The 19023-nt window shown below is 47.3% G+C and overlaps 1 protein-coding gene across 2 annotated transcripts in view; it reads left to right on the forward strand.

The window, feature by feature from the left end:
• The window catches only part of NUP37 (nucleoporin 37), a 137247-nt gene that overhangs the window by 19393 nt on the left and 98831 nt on the right, over positions 1 to 19023 (forward strand). For both annotated transcript variants that reach the window (XM_086919237.1, XM_086919240.1), the window contains exons 4-5: positions 3428 to 3500; positions 10344 to 10438. In XM_086919237.1, the coding sequence (XP_086775363.1) occupies positions 3428 to 3500; positions 10344 to 10438 (168 nt within the window). The remainder of the gene's footprint in view (positions 1 to 3427; positions 3501 to 10343; positions 10439 to 19023) is intronic.

Below are 19023 nucleotides of genomic sequence, written 5' to 3' on the forward strand. Positions count from 1 at the left end.
CTCTCTACCTGGTTAGTTTGGTGTTAGAAAACATGGTGATTAAACAAGCATATGTTAGTGTTAGAAATTGGATTTCAGGTTGACTAGGGCTTGCGCCTAAGCCAGGCAAAAACCACCACTGTGTCCGGGCAAGGGAGTTACACGCTGAAGATAACCCCTGCCCACCCCCTTGGTATCTTGGCACGAGCAGTCTGGCTCATCCCAGAGGCAATGTGTAAGCCGTTTGCACAACACACACACACACACAGCCGCGACGTACTAGGCACAGTACAAAAGAAACTCCACACAAGGTTATATAAAAAAAAGAACACATTAGGATCATAATCGCAAATGTGCACGGTGCCACCTGGTACTAGTCCATACTTCACAGGGGATTATATACAGGAAAGGGCCAATCGGGCCCCTTTCAAGACTATAATAACAGGTAAGTAATGAAATAACCAGTGACTACTGGTAAAATACTGTACTCCGCATTATCATATTAAGTATAAACACATTATGCATCACATTAGCTCACCATTGCACCCTAGTAACACTGTCCAGGAGCATACAGCTCATTAGCACCTTCTGGGCATAAATATCATGCCACCATGTCCCCAAGATCCCACTGGCCCACAAGAGGTCTTCACTCTGGCCTCCATGGCTGCAGATGCAGCCACATCAAATGCTCCATAAAGGAAATGCCCCCGTCGGTGGAGAGACTTCCCTCCGTCCCTTTTCCACCAGAAAAAAAAGAAAAACAGGGTACGCAGAGGGCCCTGCTCAGGAAACTTCCTCAGACCTTGCCCGGTCTCCTTGTTGGGCCCGGTGATATGCGGGGACCCGCCTCTCCCTCTACCAGGTGGGGGGAGGCTGGAAAGTACGGAGATGGAGCCTGCAAGCCTCCAACGACTCCTGCTGGACTTCCGCTTGACAACACGCAGGCCTCAACCTTGCCTGACTTCTGCGGGGCTCTCCTCATTCTCCTGAGAGCCCCGCTCACAACTAGGCAATCCTCGCCTGACTTCCGGTTTCTTCTGAGCCCAGGGTACCGAGCAGAGTCTCCTCCACGTTTAAGCCCCCAGCAATGCAGCCCAACACCAGCTGCAGTTACACATTGCCTGGCACTGGGTACAAGGGAGAAGTAGGTCGCTCTCGCCTTTGTCAGCACGGGAGGCTTGTTACGCTCCGTGTCTCCCTCTCTGAGACACCACCAGGGGCAGAAAGGGCCCCTCTCACGAAGTTGGGAAAAGTAGGACTGGGCAGTGCCCTCAGAGTGCACTTCTTCAGGGCACTTAGTCCAAAGTCCTCCGGGGCAGAGCTGGGCACAGGAAAGCCAGCACGTAGGGGCCCCCAGAAAGCAGCAGCTGGGTCCCACGGCGGTTCCTCCTGTCGACCAGCAATCCTTTGCCCCAGAGCAGGTACAAGTCAGTACAAGCACAATTTCCTGGGTTCAAAGCCCCAGTACTTTTACCACATTGGCCTTTGTTCTACCCTGGCACAGGAGGTTAGGACAACCAGTCCCAACTGGTTCTGGGGGTACTGAATTACTTTATTTACAGTGCTTCCACCCTCCTTAGTCAGGTTGGGCTCTGTCCTCAGACAGTCCACAGGGGGCGGAGCCAGCATTAAACCAGGCAGGCATAGACCTATTCAGGGTCAGGGGCTACTCCTCCCACTACTCCAAATGCAGATCTACCCATTCAGCCTAGCGCTGACTCACCCTGCCCCTCTGGAGCCACACACCTCACCAGCCCCTGTCACTACAGAGTCAGACATGCAAGACCCTTCAGGCATTCACAAAGGCATGTAGCACACAGAAATGCCGACTTCTAAAAGTGCATTTCTAAAATAGTGATAATAAATCTGCGCACACCATTACGAAGCATTTATTATTACTATGCCAAACATACCAAACTTGACCATGCTGCTCCTCTCATATCAGGAATCCCCACTGTAACACTTATCAGGGAATCCCCAAAGCATTCCTATGAGAGGGCAGCCTCACAGCAGTGAGAAACTAAAATGGCCGTTTGTCACTACCAGGACATGTCACCCACTAAAGATACATATCCTACCTCTTACCTACAATGCACCCTTCCCATAGGGCTAGCTAGGGCCTACCCTAGGGATGACTGACATGCAGTAAAAGGGGGGTCACAGACTTGGCAACCACTTTACGCGCCATGTCACAGCAGCAGTAAACTTGCGCACAGGCCCTGCAATGGCAGATGCCTGAGACAGGTTTGAAAGGCTTCTTTGGTGGGTGGCGCAAGCAATGCTGCAAGCCCACCGGTAGTGTTTCATTTACTGGCCCTCGGTATCTGAGATACCACTTTACAAGGGACTGACAGGCAAATTAAGTACGCCAAACAGGTGTTGACCAATATTACCATGTTTACCACAGAGACCACACGCACTTTACACTGGACAGCAGTTCTAAAGTGCCCAGAGTCCTAAAACCACCAACACCAGGTCAGAAAAAAAACCTAGGAGGAAGGCAAAAAGTTCAGGGATGACCCTGCAAAAAAGGCCAAGTCCAACAGTTAGTATTACTTTTCAGTTAGTCCACTTTTCGAAGACCTATGCTTATACACATGTTCTAACAGTAAATGCTGCCATATGTACATGCAGTCTGGCTGTTTTGCCTGTACCGTGCTCTGTTATGCGAAAGCCAGACACAGGACTGGAAAATAAACTTAAATCCTCAAGTGTTTCCTTGGCATACAAGAGAAAGAGGACACACAAGCACTGCATGGGACAGTCTTGGTGGGTTATCAGTCTCGAATCATCCTCCCATCTGAGCACGTGCAGCATGAATCCTTCAAGCTGCCCGAAGAGCGAAATGAGTTTTAAGCTTTCCACTACCTCCTTTACCTACATGTATGACCATCACTAGAAGGTAGAAGAGCTTCTGTGGAGATTAAATCAATTTACAGAGTAGAGGAATAAAGAAGGGGGTTTCAAACCAATCCATACTGTAATAATTGGGAAGAAATATTACAGCTTCCAAGGCCTAAATGAAGTGGAAATATTGAGGTTAAACAGACCTCCAGAGCCAGAATGTCTAGCGTGGAGTGGGGGAAAAACAAAAACTAGAGAAAGAAAAACACACACAAAAGTAATGGTGCACAGTTCTGTATTGAGAGCAACAGCTGAGACATTTTTTTCTGCGTGTACATCTCGTGCCCTGGGTAGGATTGCTGCAGGTCTATCCTTTCAATCTTGCCTCTCTTCTCTTGCCTGATTTAGGCAGAGAGCCGCCTGGGGTGCAACACCTTGTCCCGCTCGCCTCGCACATTGTAAACTGACAAGTTTTAGGTCCTCATACAAAGTCCTCGCACATTAGTAAAAGAGTGATATGGGTGAGAGTGGTGCATCCTATAGCATACACTGCAGACCGAGTACCAGAGCTACCACTTGTTGATAACATTTTCTTTTTCTTTAGGTTTTGTACTGCAGCAGCAGATAAAACATTAAGGCTCTTTACATCAGACCTTCATGACAAGAATGAATATAAGGTACGTAAAAGGACATTCAGTTTATGGGGGGGGGGTACATTAAAGTTTCAGTTTCATAAGTAACAATATAACCACAGGCTCTTAAAGTATGTTGTAATGCTGAATCTAACTCTGCAGCTTTAGCTCACTGAATTCTATTAGGAAAAGGCAAATCATGCAATACTGCATATTCTCCCATAAAACGCAGATTGTGTAACACATTCTGTGGTATTATCCAGCTATATAATATTAATACAAACATTTCTTCAAAATGGATGCACTTGCTTTGTAAAATGGAAGCTTCTCGGACCCTTCCCCTTCTGCACCCCCCACCCTTCCTCAATGATGTGTGGCAAAATAAGCAACATTTGCTGGTCACCCCCCAAAATATGCAGTATATTGGGGGGGTGCTGAAAAGTTCCCTGTCACAGAAATCCGCCTGTGGTCTGTCCCTGCTGTAGACTCTGCTGAGTCAGTCTGTGACTTGGCAGCCTGCTTTCCAGGGGAGATACAGGGCAGCAAAGAAGGATGTGTATGGAGGGGGGCGGAGTTCCAGAAGAGTCACAGGTGGGGGGGGGGGGGGACAAGAGACATGCTGGGTGAGCAGAGGAGTCACAGGAGAGGAGGACAAATGGCAACAGAAGACACAATGGGATATTGACAGTGTGGAGTGCCAGTGATGGCAGGGTGCAAAGGTATACAGGAGACCGCTGGTCCACAGGACACAGGGTGCTGCAGTGGGAAGGTAAATGCAAAAAGAACAATTGATGGACAGATTGCAGAACAATGTCATACATTCACCCCAGTACAGAGATCTGGGCCTAAATCCATCGTTTTTTGTTTTTTCTCACCATGCCGTTCCAGTATGGACCCAGCCATATGCAAGCAGTCTTGATCCTGCACCCAATGGGAACAGTCCAGGGCCGGACTGGGAACCAAAACTAGCCCTGGCCAAGAGCTCGGCCGGCCCCCTGGGAGCAGCCCAGCTGTTTGACAGGGCCGGTTTTGGCCGATTCAGTTACAGGGGCCGATTTTGTAGCTATGCTGCAAAAACGGCCCTGTAACTAAAACGGCCCCCACCCTAGCATCCCACTGGGGAAATGCCCAGTGCCTGTAACGGCCAGTCCATCCCCGGAACAATCCAGCCCGGCCCCGGAACAGTCCAGCCCGGCCCCGGAACAGTCCAGCCCGGACTGCCGGGCCAGGTCTTCCCTGGACTGGAAACTAGCATCCTAGGACCGATTTTGGGCTTTCAGCGCTCATCAGCCAGGATAGCTGGACTCCAGTGGCATGGAGAGCACGGGACACGCATCTGGCCATACCCGTCCCACTCGGGGTGACAAATGCAAAAAGAACAATTGATGGACAGAATGCAGAACAATGTCATACATTCACCCCAGTACTGAATCTGAGCCTAAATCCATCGTTTTTTTTGCTCACCATGCCATTCCATGTTTGAAGGTAGGTACAATAGAACGGGTCCTGTCAGAGAGGCCGAATCGTGCATATAACTGCAGATCCCTTTGGCAGCCACTTCCTCTCATCTTAAATAGTGAGGTGGGATACAGCCTGTTTGCACAGGAGGGGGGGCTTGTCCATTTGCCGTGGCATTACCAGGCACGCGACAGAGGAAGTGAACCCCTCTGCTGCCTGTTAACCTTTTGCTCACCCTCTTTTCATTGACTACCGGCAGCACTGAGCCTCATGGGGGGAGGAGGGGATGCTATTTTTGCCGGTACGTTTACAAAATTGTGGAATTTTTACAGAAGTGCTTTTTAGTTGTTTTGTTTGTGGGGAGGGGGGTTTGTTTAGGGTTTTGTTGGCAAAAAGACAATAGTTAGAAAGTCAGTTGGTGGTATTCCAACACGCCGAATCCAGACACATAATTTGTCGGCCTCTCTGCCAGCAGCTCGACCCACTGAAGGAGCCCAAGTTATGTCCACAGTGCGATTCCAACTTTCTCTTCACAAAATCAAAAGGCTGTCCTACCGCGAAACAGGATTAGCGCCAGCAATCACCTTTACCCAAGTCGGTCTTAGGTCTGCTTCAGAACACTCACTCTCTGATTAAACATAACACAGAATTTACAGAGTTGTTAACAGCACACAAAATACATATGGCTTTCGTCACCGAAACATGGGCAGATAGCACCTCTGATCTCGAACTGTCCTTAGCCATCCCTCAAGGTTTTGTAATAATCAGAATTGATAGCCAGGATAAGCGGGGAGGTGGCTTGGCGATCATTATTAAGGATACCATGGCTATAAAAAGTTCCCCAGCAGGAAGCAGCACAGACTGCGAATTGCTCTCTTTTAAATCACTTTAAGTGACAACTATACGTTCAATGATACATTACTGTATAGACCTCCCGGTGTGAAAAGCAAATTTGAAGAAATCATTAGCCCCATCATAGAATCTAGTACCGTTTTACAGGATTTCTCTATCATAGGTGATTTTAATTCTCATCTAGAAAATTCAGAAGACTACTACACAGCTTCGATATTAGAGATGATGGCCAGTGCCTCGATGAAATAGATGGTCAAGCATCCTACACATGATGCCGGTCACACACTAGACAGAATTTGTACATCCAATTCCATCTGAAATTACAAGAGGTTCTGCCAATCCCATGGTCAGACCATGAGGCCATTTTGTTCGTAGTAACTACCACACATCATATCCCCTGGCCTCATATTCCCCATAGGATAATTAAAGGGCGCAACTGGAGGAATATCAGCCCCAGCGGATGCAATCCGCAGTAGCATCTTCAAAACCGAACCTATTGTCCGAAGTAAACACGGCAACTGGAAGTTTCACCAATTGGGTTGAAACCGCAGTAAATATATTAGCTCCGGGGAAAAAACCTCACTAGCAAGCGTATTAAGAAATCGGAACCCTGGTTCTGTGATGCACTATGCGCACAGAAGCAACTCTGTAGAAAAATTGAGAGACGTGGCGAAAGAATTACGCTGAAGCTGAGAGAACTTTATATGCACAGTCCTTGAGCGCCTATAAAAAAAAATGATCTTGGACAAGAAAAACAGTTTATTTCTCAGAGAAAATCTGACAGGCAGGTAACTCTAGCAAAGTACTCTTTGCAACTTTAAAGAAACTAGTCAAATTACCTGAACCATTAAAAGATGACAGCAGTGTGACATTCTGCAACCAACTTGCAGGGTTTTTAAGGACCAAATGCAATCCATTTTTGATTCCCTCACAGATGACCGCCCAGTTGACACCCCCATTACAACTATTCCAAGCTCTGTCAATGTTATGGATTCCTTCATTCCACCGAACTCGGAACAGATCTCGTAGGTAGTCAGATCAACAAAATCCAGTGCACCCGCAGACCCATGCCCTCCAAAAATATTTCAAATGGCACCCAAAAGTATTATTGAGCAACTCCGTATACACTTTAAAGAGAGTATTAGTTCAGGCATCTTCCCAGATGCGTGGAAACCGGTCTCCATTTTTCCTCTACTAAACAAACCCAATCTAGATCCCAACGAACACAGCGACTATAGACCTATTGCGAGGATTCCTGTCCCGGCTAAGATCTTGGTAACAATTCTAAACTTTCAACTCGCTGCCTTCGTGTCCTCGGAAGACCTGTTGGATTCCTCACAATATGGTTTCCGACAAGGCCACAGCACAGCGTCTGCCTTGGTTATGGCAGCAGAGGAGCTCCAGACAATATTGGACACGGGTGCAGGGGCCACCCTGATCCTTTTGGGTCTATCTGCGGCTTTTGACACCGTGAACCATGACATTCTTATCAAAAGGCTCCAAGAGGTAGGAGTCAAGAATTCTGCTCTAAATTTGATCAAATCTTATCTGAACAATAGGTTTCAATATGTTCAGATTAGTGACTCTTGCTCAGAGCAGTACACACTTCCATGTGGGGTGCCGCAGGGCTCCTCACTGAGCCCCACTTTGTTCAACTTATATTTGAGCCCCTTAGCTGACATCAGGCAGTTTGGCTTTTCGCTGGTTTTCTGCGCAGACAACACTCAAATAGTGGTGTCCATCTCCAGCAACTCGGAGGAAACCACTGATCGTTTTAACCAATGTAAGTCCCACGTAGACCAATGGATGAGTGCAAACTGCCTAAAGCTCAATGGAAGCAAAACAGAGGTTCTCCTGTTGGACACCTCCTTTTGATCACACAACTGGTGGCCTCTGGGTATGGGAACTCTTCCAGCCCCAGTTCATAAGGTGAAGAAACTGGGCATCCTCTTTGATGATAGACTAATTTTCCAACATCAGATCAGCAATGTTGCCACTCTGGTCTTTCTAACACCGAAGTCAATCCGGAAGGTGCGCACCATTATTCCCCCCCGAAGCTGTAAAAAACACTGGTGACGGTTCTAGCCATGGCCAGACTGGATTACGGGAAGGCCTTATATCTGGACCTGCAGAAACCGCACATGCTCAAAATCCAGCGGGTGCCAAAGTCAGCCGCCAGAATGTTGCTGGATATCCCCAAATTCCATTACATTTCCCAAGGCTTAAAAAAATTCCACTGCCTTCCGATAAAAAAGAGGATGGCATTTAAATCCTTACGTCCAGCGTACAAAGGTATGCATGGAACAGGACCTGCATTCCTGAAACATCTCAACTGGTATCAGCCACGCAGAAAACTATGTGCAGCTCAGAGCAAACTCCTCCAGACACCCAAATTTAAGGGAAGGAAGGAAGTAGTTTGATCCTGAGCACAGTGAAATTGTGGAACACGCTTTCATTAGATATTAAAAATTGCCCGTCGCTACTTTGCTTTAGAAAATTACTTAAAACATGGCTATTCTCAAACTAATTCTTACCTTTTTCCACTGAAATCCTGGCAGACGCCTCCGCTCAGCGCCTAAACGCCCTTGGGCATTCGAGCGCTATGTAAATTTCACAATCAAATCTAAAATATCGAGCATGGCCACGAAGGTTTGACCTAATAATGATTTGGGGGTTACCATCGGAACATAACGAGATATTGCTGATTTATATACATATTTAATCATTTAAATTGAAAATAAGAGAGCAGAACCGTGACTGCCAGTGTAGTGGCTTAGCTAGGGCTTTTGATGTCCCGGGCGATCCCTTAATTTGTCGCCCAGTGCCGGTAAGAGGGGGGCAGGGGGTGGTGGCGAAAGACCATGACGAGCGGGGTTGTTCGTGACAAACGACAAGGAGCGGGGGGGTTGTATAGTGATGCCGATGCGAGCGAATAAAGGAAAAAACTCACCTTGCGCTTGTGGCTCGCCACCACCCCCAAAAAAGTGACGCCCAGGACGGGACACCTTCCACCCCCTATCTACGCCAGTGTCCTGCAAGATGTAGACACTGGCAGCCGCTTTGCCCTAATTGTAAATAATATTGTAATATTACATCATTGTACACCCTAGGGACTTGTCTAGAATACACATTTAAAAGCAGTTACTGCCTCTTTACACTGAATGTGTGTATCATATACCACAAATCTAGTTTGCTTGTTGCCTTTGATGCCCGATTTCTCACCTTCCTCCTTTCATTTATCTAAAGACCCTCTGGTTGCAATACTCTCCAGCTGCCTCCTCTTGTATGATGGCACCCTACTACACATTTTACTTCTGAAAGTGGATTGATTGTCCGAAATGCTGTCCATTACTTCCTACTGACAGATATTCAGACACACATTCTGCTGCTAAGGCCTGCAGATCAGGAATACAATTTTAGCTGTTTGTCCTGCGTTGGCTCGCCCCTGTACCCTATAGTCTGCAACCTTAAACGCCTTTGGAAGAAAACCCCTCCCACTCGATGCACTGACTTTGGAGTGTTACCTGTAACTCTGCGGTGTAATGTAAGCCCACCATTACACCAATAATGGTCTCTTCTGGTGCTTTCAACTGTGGAGATCATTGTGACTTGACCATACTCTTTGGGGTGTGTATAGATATTGACTAGTCTTGCTAGTCCGTAAGACAAAATGCATGCCCTCTGCCTGTAATATGAAAAGCGATCTAAGCCCCATGCTCATCAGTTGACCAGAGCTGCAAAAAATGTGGTGTTCTAAATAAATGGAAGGATGTCTTCATAACAGAAGATGCAAGAAGATTTATTTTCTGTTTCTGAATTCCACTACACCACATAGTCGGAACATTTATAACTAATGATTACTTGGCAATCTTTATTGAAAACGTGTCCTTTGTTCCATTGTGTATGCACCTTAAGTCAAACTTATACCCTATGACTCCTGCATAGGTTAGCGTCATAGCTCAATTACTGCAATAAGTTTTATGCAAGGCTGCACACCAAGCTGCAGCAGAGCATAATGCTTTCTAACTTTTTTTCAGCCTAAAGGGGTCTGATAATATCTTAGGCCAGGAAACTTGTGCTCCAAATTACTACAAAACAGCACATCATCTTCATTCTTATGCCTGGCCCACAAAGATTTCCATGGTCCGGCAGCCCTTTCCTTCAACGGAGCGCTTGTGCTCTCCTTAGAAACCAAGTACCTAACGTAGACACCCCTAATCCGTTGACCCCTTCCTACACTACAAAACCTATGGGCAATCGGTTAGCCACTGTTCAGTTGTTTTGGAGCCAAGCCCACCACGCTCTATGCTTCCCCATCCGGAGCATCTTACTAGGTCACCTCTGCCTCAACCCTGACTGCTTGAAGTTCAGAAGAGCACTGGAGATCGACCTGGATTTGTTTTACTTACAGTTCTAAGAGTAATGATGTTCTTTGCACTTTCACCTTCTGTGGGCCTTCTTTGCCTTTTGAAATCCTCGCTTTGAAGCTGCCTCCCTATAGCACAAGTGACATAAAAAAGTAACACAGATGAAAGGTGTCCCTTTTTGAAGTGAAATATGTATTCTTTTCATCGACAGGTCATTGAAGGGCACTCTGGATATATTAATGATTTGGTCTTTGCTCCCAAAGAAGGGAAGGATATTGCCAGTGTCAGTGATGATCACACCTGCAGGTGAGTGTTAAAATCAATTATCACGTGTTTAATTCTTACAGCTTCAGTTCTTTGCCCGATTGGAGAAAAATAACATTTACTGAGCACTGCTTGGATTCATATTCTGTTGCCAGGTGTATGCCATGCTTTCAAGATAATCGGGTTGCTGAAATGCTTTTCATTGTTTGGTTAAAAAATGGGGAAAAGAATCACATGGTTGATTCTGTTGAGTGGGAAGTAGTACTTTTTCTCAGTTTTTTTGTTTAAAATGGAGATAAAATAATAATTTTTAATTTAGAATCCCTTCTTTCTATTTGTACACTACGTGTCTTCGCTGTCATATCTGGGCACTCTGGCAGACCACTTCAAAAGTGTATACTGAGCTTGAGCATATTTGTCATGCACACAAACCTCAACATTTATATTTCATCACAATGTATTATTTATAGCCGGGTACGGTTGGGATCCCACGTGGGGCGGGCAGGAGTCTGGGGACAGGGGGTGCATTCTTTAATTTTTAACCTCTTCCCTGCTGATGACGAGCTCGTCATCAGCCACGGTGGTCGTGTGCTGATGACGAGCTGAGCTCGTCGTGTAACGCGGCTTTTTCAAATTTGCCTCACACAGCGGGAAAAGCCGCCGCAGCGATGCGGTTAAATTGAAATTGGGTAAGGGATGTGTGTGAAGGCCCATCCCCAAAGGGTTTTATTCCTCCTCAGACGCTCATCTCCCCAGGAGATATTTTGTATAGGAAGGGGTATCTGGACCCCATCCCTAGGACCCTGAAACGTATATAAATTCTATTGGGGTGGGGGGGCTCTCCAAAATGTTTTGTGCCTCTGGTGGCGGGTGCACAATGAAAGGTGAAGGCGTCCCAGAACACTTGTTTAGGGGGGGGGGTTCTCTCCTAAACAACCCCCCTGCTTCTCCCCCATATTGCGGTGTACTCTTCCACTCCCTGTGAGAAGGAAGCACAGGAGGCTGCAGGCTTCCGCACCAGCAAGTAAGTGGGTGGGCTCTCTGTGCTGCCACTGTTAACAAGAAAAAAGGCGGCTGGGCTGGGACCCAGCCCCAAAAAAACAAAGCGTAGGCCAAGAGTGGGCTCTCGGCTCTGCCATTAAAAATAAATAAAGGAAAGTTGTGTGTGCTGGGATACCAGGATATAGAGAATAGAAAAATAGTTGCAAGCCTGCTCATTTGTTCACAATCCCTGCCTGAGCGCGCCCCATAATGCCCTGCAAGGTTTATTGTTTCCAATATTATAATTCTTCTAGTGCCTAAAATAGGGACAGGCGCATCCGCAACGGTTAAAGTATATGTTGGCGTGGGCCGTGGTGCAGAGAGCAAAGCAGCCCCTCAGGAATGTTTAAAAAAGAAATTGGACGGTAATTCTCCTGGGTCAAAGAGTGCTTAATCCCAGGAGAGTTTACCATAATTTTTAAAGGACTCTGAGGTGGAGTTGTATGCTCTTCAGCTAAAGTGAGGGTACCACGTATGGTTGGTTGTATGACTGAATAATGTGGCCTGAAAAGTGATGAGGAATATTAAGCAAATGTTTATGGTTTTGAATTGTGATTTATTTAAAATATTTTTGTGATCACTACAATTAATGAACATTGCAATGGGTGTTTTTAATAATGAATGTATTCGAGGGAGGAGCCAAGCTCGCGACCGTGATGGCCGCACTGTAACTCGGCTCCGTCAACCTTCCTGCCTGAACCGTAAATCCTGTACTTTATCCTGCCCCAAGGAGACACATTCGACGGAATATGGGAATATGAAAGGCTGCTTGCACTCACCGTTTGTCCCGGGAGCTCCTGGGTGCCGCGGATCTTGAGCTGTGCCCTTGTTTTCTCCGGAGCCTCCGTGGCGTGCAGGCCGGGGACTCTCCTGCGACGGTCGGCCGGAGCAGGGTATCGACGCCGACCCCTGGTGGAGGAAAGGAGTCGGCTGAGGAGGCCATTGTGCGGTTGGACCGGTGGCGACAGACCGGGCCCGGTCTGGTGGCCCGGGGGCCCAGCTGCGGGGCGCGGCCTCCCTCGGCCGGGGTTTGACCGTACAGGAGGCTTGTCCCCCCTTTGTTCTCCTGTCCGGCCATCTTGAAGCCCCTCGCCCGGAATCGGTGGGTGGTGCCCATGAGACGGCGGCGCCGGCTACCCCCTGTGTCTTGGCGACCCATCTTTCTGCGCCAAGATTGCCATTAGCGGGACCCGGCGAGACTCCGCTGGGCCTTGTTTGACGGCCCGGACCGGGGTTGAGGAACGGAGCGGCCTTGTTGCGCCGACAAAATGGCGGTCGGCCCCTGGGTCTCGGACCTGTTGGGGGCGGCGAAACTGGTCTGTCGAACTGCACGTTGGCTGAAGAGTGTGGGAGTGAGCCCACGATTGGCGATTTCTTCGCCGCCCTGTGTTCCTGGCGTGCGACCATGGCCTTTGCCGCAGCGGTGCAAGATAACGGTTCTGCTGCCGGGCCTGCTGGGCCGCCCCCCATGTATGCGGCCCGACCGAGGGAATGTGCTGATTTGTCTCTCCCGGCTGTTGAAGGGAAGGCGACCGCCGTTCATCTGGGAGTTCATATGTCTGTTGCCTCGAGTCTCCAGGAGGTTTTGCTTGAGGTGGACGTGGGAAAGGGCCCCACGCCGGGGTCCGTCCAGGTCAGTGTTGCTGGGGTACCCGGAGGCTTTTTGACTCGGATTGCTTTGAGGGGGTCCCATGGTTGTTCCGTGGGGGACACCTCCCCCCTTTGGTCGGCGGGACTGCACCCACGCTGCCTGCTGCTCCTGACGTTGCTCTTCGCCAGCTTGGTTCGCGGCCGCCATTGTTTGTATTGCTGCTCGAGACTTGGATCCCCTGTTAGGCACCCTTGGCCTGCCTTGTTCCGATACTATGTACACTCCGTGCCTAACTGCTTGCTGTATTCTCCTTTACTGTGTACTAAAGTAATGCTCAGGAGAGGACAGGGGTGAGATGGACTCGCCTCGGCGGACTGCTAATTAATGTGTGGAGATGAGGACTGCTCGCATCTGTAACAGTATGACCAATTCCTCTTCATGTTCCTGATGTTTGAGTTTGTGTCGATCTCATCTCGATGTGGGTTCTAATTGTGTTAAGGCGGGAGGTGGGAGCTGAAGGTTCGATTGCATATCTCCTCTCCCACGGGTTTTTTCTTCCCCCTTTCCTTCCTATTTTTGTCTGTAGTGTTCTTTCTTTACTTTCTGATTCTTCTGTATTTCGGGTTCTACTTAGGGCGACAGGCACGCTGCCGGGGGGGTAGGCCGTAGCCTTCTGCAGGGGCGCAGGGTGGTGTGGGTTGGATGGGGTCTGTATATTGTTCGTTTTTTCTTAGTTCTATGGCTCTTTTGTATCCCTTTATCAGAACGCTGTGTCCGCACGCATACTCCATGGGGTGTTCGCTGGCAGTGTAGGACATGACTCCTTCGCGTTAATGATAATGATAGCACACTTACACAACCTACTTGCCTCGACCCCGATTGTGGGTCTTGAGTATTGTGTGCCTTATTCGCCATGGGGCGCATATTGCGGCGTTGCGTTCTTTCTTCATTGTTTTACACATTCCTTCTTCTACCCTTCCTCTCCTTTCTCCCCTTCTTTGGGTTAGTATAGCGGATGGCTATCTTTGTGTTGCTGTTCTGACTCCTTTGATTGGTACCAGCACATATTCAAGTGGTGACGGGTGGACGGTGGGCAGCGGGGGGAACTGATTTGAAACGGGGGAACTATGCGTTGCCTTTGCCAACTGTTGCTATTATTTCTGATTCTCACTGCTCCTTTGTACTGCTGCTTCACCAACTGCCCGCCATAGGAATTCGGAAATTAACAGTTGCAATTGTTCCTGCTATACTTCCTACTATATTATAAAATTAACCTTCTCTTATCCTACTCCTAACGGTTATATTGGGCCTTTTAATGTTTACTGATTGTTTATAGAATGCTGAGGAACTGCTGGAGACTTTCTATCCTGATTTTGTGCGCCCGTAATGTGTTGTGGCCCGCCTGATTGGTTGTAAGCCCGTATTTGTACGCTTCTGCTTGCACAATAAAGGTTTTAAAAAAAAAAATAATGAATGTATTCGATTATAGTTATTGAATCAATTGCGTGGTAAATTATGACGAGCCAAATGTATTACTGGGGTTCCCCTTTGACAAAGCCAATAGGCCTGTTTTACATATATGTTGTTGTCCTGACCTCCGAACAAAGCCAATAGGCTTACCTTTTATATATTGATGTTTTTAAACTTTGACAAAGCCAGTGAATCTACATTATTTAAAATGACTGTCCCTTATATTGTGATGGCCAAACGTCATTTAAAATTACACGATATCCTATGATGGCCAGTCCCTACAACCAACCTGTGGTAAATAAATATTTACCGTCGGAATTTCTATGCAGTAAAGTTCAATAAAATAACTCAATCGGAAATGAGAGGCAGAATCCGTGGTATCTGAGTTTATAAGGGTTTTATTCCATAAAATGGAATGGTTCGAACCAGGGTATCATGTTCCTTTCACCATTAAGGATCAGGAAGGGATAGACAATACTTTATTAACAGAGTACAATATATATAGTAAATGCATATAATGGTGATGGATACAGAAGGCGTAACAGCTGAGAAAAACGAGATAAGAACACATGTGCGTAACAGAAAGGCGTGCACGAGGGGTTACACAGAGGTGTGTGCTAGAAACGTCACATGAAAGTGTCACAAGTGGGTGGATACATAGAGGAATCCTGCAGTGTCAGCAGAAATCTGTAGCAAGGATGCGCGCGCAGCAGCATGACGTGTGACTGACGTGAGGCTGGAGGGTGCAGGGGACTTGACATTTAGCACTAGAGGAAAGAGACAGAAGTCTGGCATGTCAGATCGACTCGTTCCTAAATCATATCTGATATCTTGTGTTTGGGGAACTATATTATCTAGAAGGAAAGGTCTCTTGGGCAGAGGCTACTCTATACTGACTATTAATGCGTGCATATGTGACTACGTGTCTGCGTGTAATGCGAGGGGCCATGGGCCTACCATGGTAACGGGAGCAATGAATTACTTGCATGGAGACAGAGAGGCCGGGCCCTTTGCTCTGCAGCCGGGGAATTGTTTATCTATTCTGCTAGACTGGAATGTGTTTTCGAGGAGCTGAGTTCGGCTATACTGATAACTTGAAGGCAAAATACTGTCTTTTGGCAGGCAAGCAGGCCGAGCCGGGCACCGCTCGCCACGCAGGGAGTAAGACAGAGGTCAGGGATGTATCCCACGTTGCAGCTTTCAGGAGGCAGAGAGCAGAAAGGGCTCGATGGCAGAAATCAGGGCCTAGCTCTGCAGGGCTAGGAAAACGTGAAAGTGCACCATGAAAAGACGTTGGCAAGGCATACTTAGGAACTGAATTATCGATCCATTCATGGTGGATCTGAAAGAGGACATGTTAACGTTGGATGCAAATGTATTTGCGTCTTCATAACTGGTCGAGGAGGGAAGTTACATGCACTTTAAGCTCGTACATGGAGACGGTGGGGTTCACGTTAGGGGACACAATTGACCAAAAATTCATATTACCTCATTCCCTCCTTGTCCCCTACGGACCCTTCATGATATATCGATCTTCATTAATCCATCTATCTGTTCATATAACATCATTTGCTCTTCCTTTTTCAGGCGGGATTTAGAACGTGGACTTGGATGAGGAAAACATGATGTGGCGCACAAGCCGCAAATCGCTGGCCCACACTGTATACATAGGCAACAACTGAATACTATGAGAAGGGCTATTCCGAGGAAGGATAGGACTTTCCATCCCCAGGCTGATAACACGTTCCAGAACTAACCGGACCAAGTCCAGGTGCCTGGATTCTGGTGCATCTGACTTGCAATCTTATGGAGACGGGTTATGGCTTTATATACTGACGGTGCGTTTTCTGGAATGAAAACACAGCAACTCGATCCGATGACTCTACAGGCTCCGCCCCTATCGGCCAGGATGACGTCAAGAACAAGACGATTTTGAAGGACAACAAGTCTCATAGCAGACTGTTCCTCTGTTAAATTGCCTAGGGCGGAAGTAGTTTCATTTACCACTGCTTCAAGGGTTCTGGTCAAGTGACGTATTGATTTGCTATTGAAGATAGCTCCTAAATAGGGAAAGAAACCTTTATTGAAATCTATGTATCGTTCCCATGCCGTTTCAGTATAGTCGACAATTGGGAGTTCTCTCTTGGGTCTATTAGGTACTAGACGGGAGTTCTTATGATAATCAGGTGGAGCTAGAAAAACAGGTGGCAGAAGGAATGCAATGTAACATGTCCCATCCCAATCTAGTGGCAAACGTATATAGGCTGTATGACCACAAATGAAATAGGAATGGCGAGTAGCTTTGAATGTAGACTTGCCTTTATCACTGAATTCGATCACAGTAGTACATTTACTATGACCTAGGTGTACTGAACCATTCTTTCTGACACATAATTCGCCTTTTACTGGTAACACTGACATAGAGGGTAAGTCTGGTCCTGTATCGGACTGAACATTCAGAATCATGAGGTTAAGTGTATAATTACCTAATCCATATACTTCATTTTCTAGATCGGTCCCTGTCCTTTGTGGAAGACCCTCCTTGTTAGGGTACCATCTTTATGCATAACTGTATTCAGATTTCCCCATACCCAATCGCCTTGGTAGACTATGGAATCAGAATCTAAAGAATTTATTAAACTAAACCAGGCACCACAGGAACCATTATGTGTGAACGGATACGGGAAGAGGGGCAGGACTCCCTTGTATTTCTGATAGGGAGGAAGTCGGCCACATATCCAACAATTGGTAGCATTGCTGGTCTGATGGGAATGATGTAACATACTGATAAAAGTATTGTTGCGCAGCGCAAGCCGGTAAGATAACTTGTGCGGGGGCAATTCACTGAAAGTATGCTCGACAGTGCTATTTGGAAAGAAATGTGCATGTATGGAAATAGGAAAATTCATGTGTAATAATAAACTTGCAGCAATAATCGTAAGACTCAGAAAAAACATAATCAATAATTTCACGATGCAGTGACTACGGAGAGATTTACAATATTCTCGTTTCTTGAGCTGTTTCTGTCTATCTCTCTCTCTATTGGGGTCTAACTTGTACATGTCAGGAACCTGTCTAACCGCTTCACCTAGGGGAGGACTTAAACAATTAAACTGTCTGACTTGCTAGACCTCAATTTCATGCGATACTCCTGCTGAGGAGTTTTCTCTACCAGGGGGAGTTTAGTATCAGTCTCTGAAACGGGGCAGGGCTGGGAGTCTGTCTCTGGCGGCAGTCCATGATATTTTTTTTTACTCGAGTGGAGCCAGCCCTTGCGGCCCTCCACCTTCACTGCTGTCCTTGTGGTTAATAAAACAAGCTTCGGCTCCTGCCAACGGGGCTCCAGCGGACTCCTCCTGTCGAAATTCCGAACAAAGACGTGATCCCCAGGGACGATCTCGTGTGGCTTCACCTCGTGTTGTCGGGAAAGGCTGCAGCCACCTGTGAACGACAAGATTGTAGTGCAGACATCAAGGAGGCAAGGTAATCTATCAGCATATTACAGTCAACATCTGTGATCTTACGAGGCAGAGGCGTCCCCCACATATTCGGTGGCCTACCAAAGACCACCTCGTACGGGGATAGCCCTGTTCTAGAGTGTGCAACCATTCTCATGTAAAACAATGCAACTGGCAAGGCGACTATCCAGTCTACCCCTTACTCGGCACAAATCTTAGCAAGACGTGTCTGATTGTGGCGTTCCACGAGGCCTGCTGCCTCGGGATGTCGGACGCAGTGGAATTTCCACTGATATCCTAGCAGGAGTGATACCTGCTTCATTAGCTCGGACGAGAATGGCTGACCATTATCTGAGTACACGACACGAGGCAAACCGTACCGTGGGAAGAATTCACGAACCAACTGTTTGGCAGTGGTCGGAGCAGTGTAATCTGGGCCTGGATATGCTTCTGTCCAACGGGAAAGTGCACATACAACTACGAGGACATATTTGAATCCTCGACATCGTTCCATCTGGATATAATCCATCTGGAGGACTTCAAAAGGGTAATCGGGAGGATTGAATCCACCTTGCTCTACAGGAATGCTTTTGCCTGGGTTGAACTGACAACAGATCATGCAAGTACGCACTTTCTGTTTTGCTGCTGCTCGTAAATGTTTGTTGTACCAGAGATTCTGTAAACTGTCTAACATGGCTTTTTCTCCTAAGTGTGCTGGACTGTGTGCGGTGTTAATCATTACTTGAACCATAGAGTCGGGGAAAAACCATGTGGCTTTTCCCTTCGTCATCCATCCCTGGTCTGTCTGGATCCCTCCTAGTTCAGTCCATTTCTTTATTTCGTCTGGAGTAGCATGTGTCTGTATGTCAATTACATCTAGTGCGGGATCCTTAACTGCCATGCAATGTGTCGGTGTCGGAACTATTGTCTTTGTCATATCAGCTGCATGTGTGTGAGTCAGAGCTGTGTGTTTCGCGGTTCGATCGGCCAGGTCGTTACCCTGGGAAATAGTATCTGTAACTTTAGTATGTGCTTTGCACTTCATGATAGCTATAGCTGATGGCAAA

This window comes from Lissotriton vulgaris, chromosome 1_1 (assembly GCF_964263255.1).
Source record: "Lissotriton vulgaris chromosome 1_1, aLisVul1.2, whole genome shotgun sequence".
Taxonomy (NCBI): domain Eukaryota; kingdom Metazoa; phylum Chordata; class Amphibia; order Caudata; family Salamandridae; genus Lissotriton; species Lissotriton vulgaris.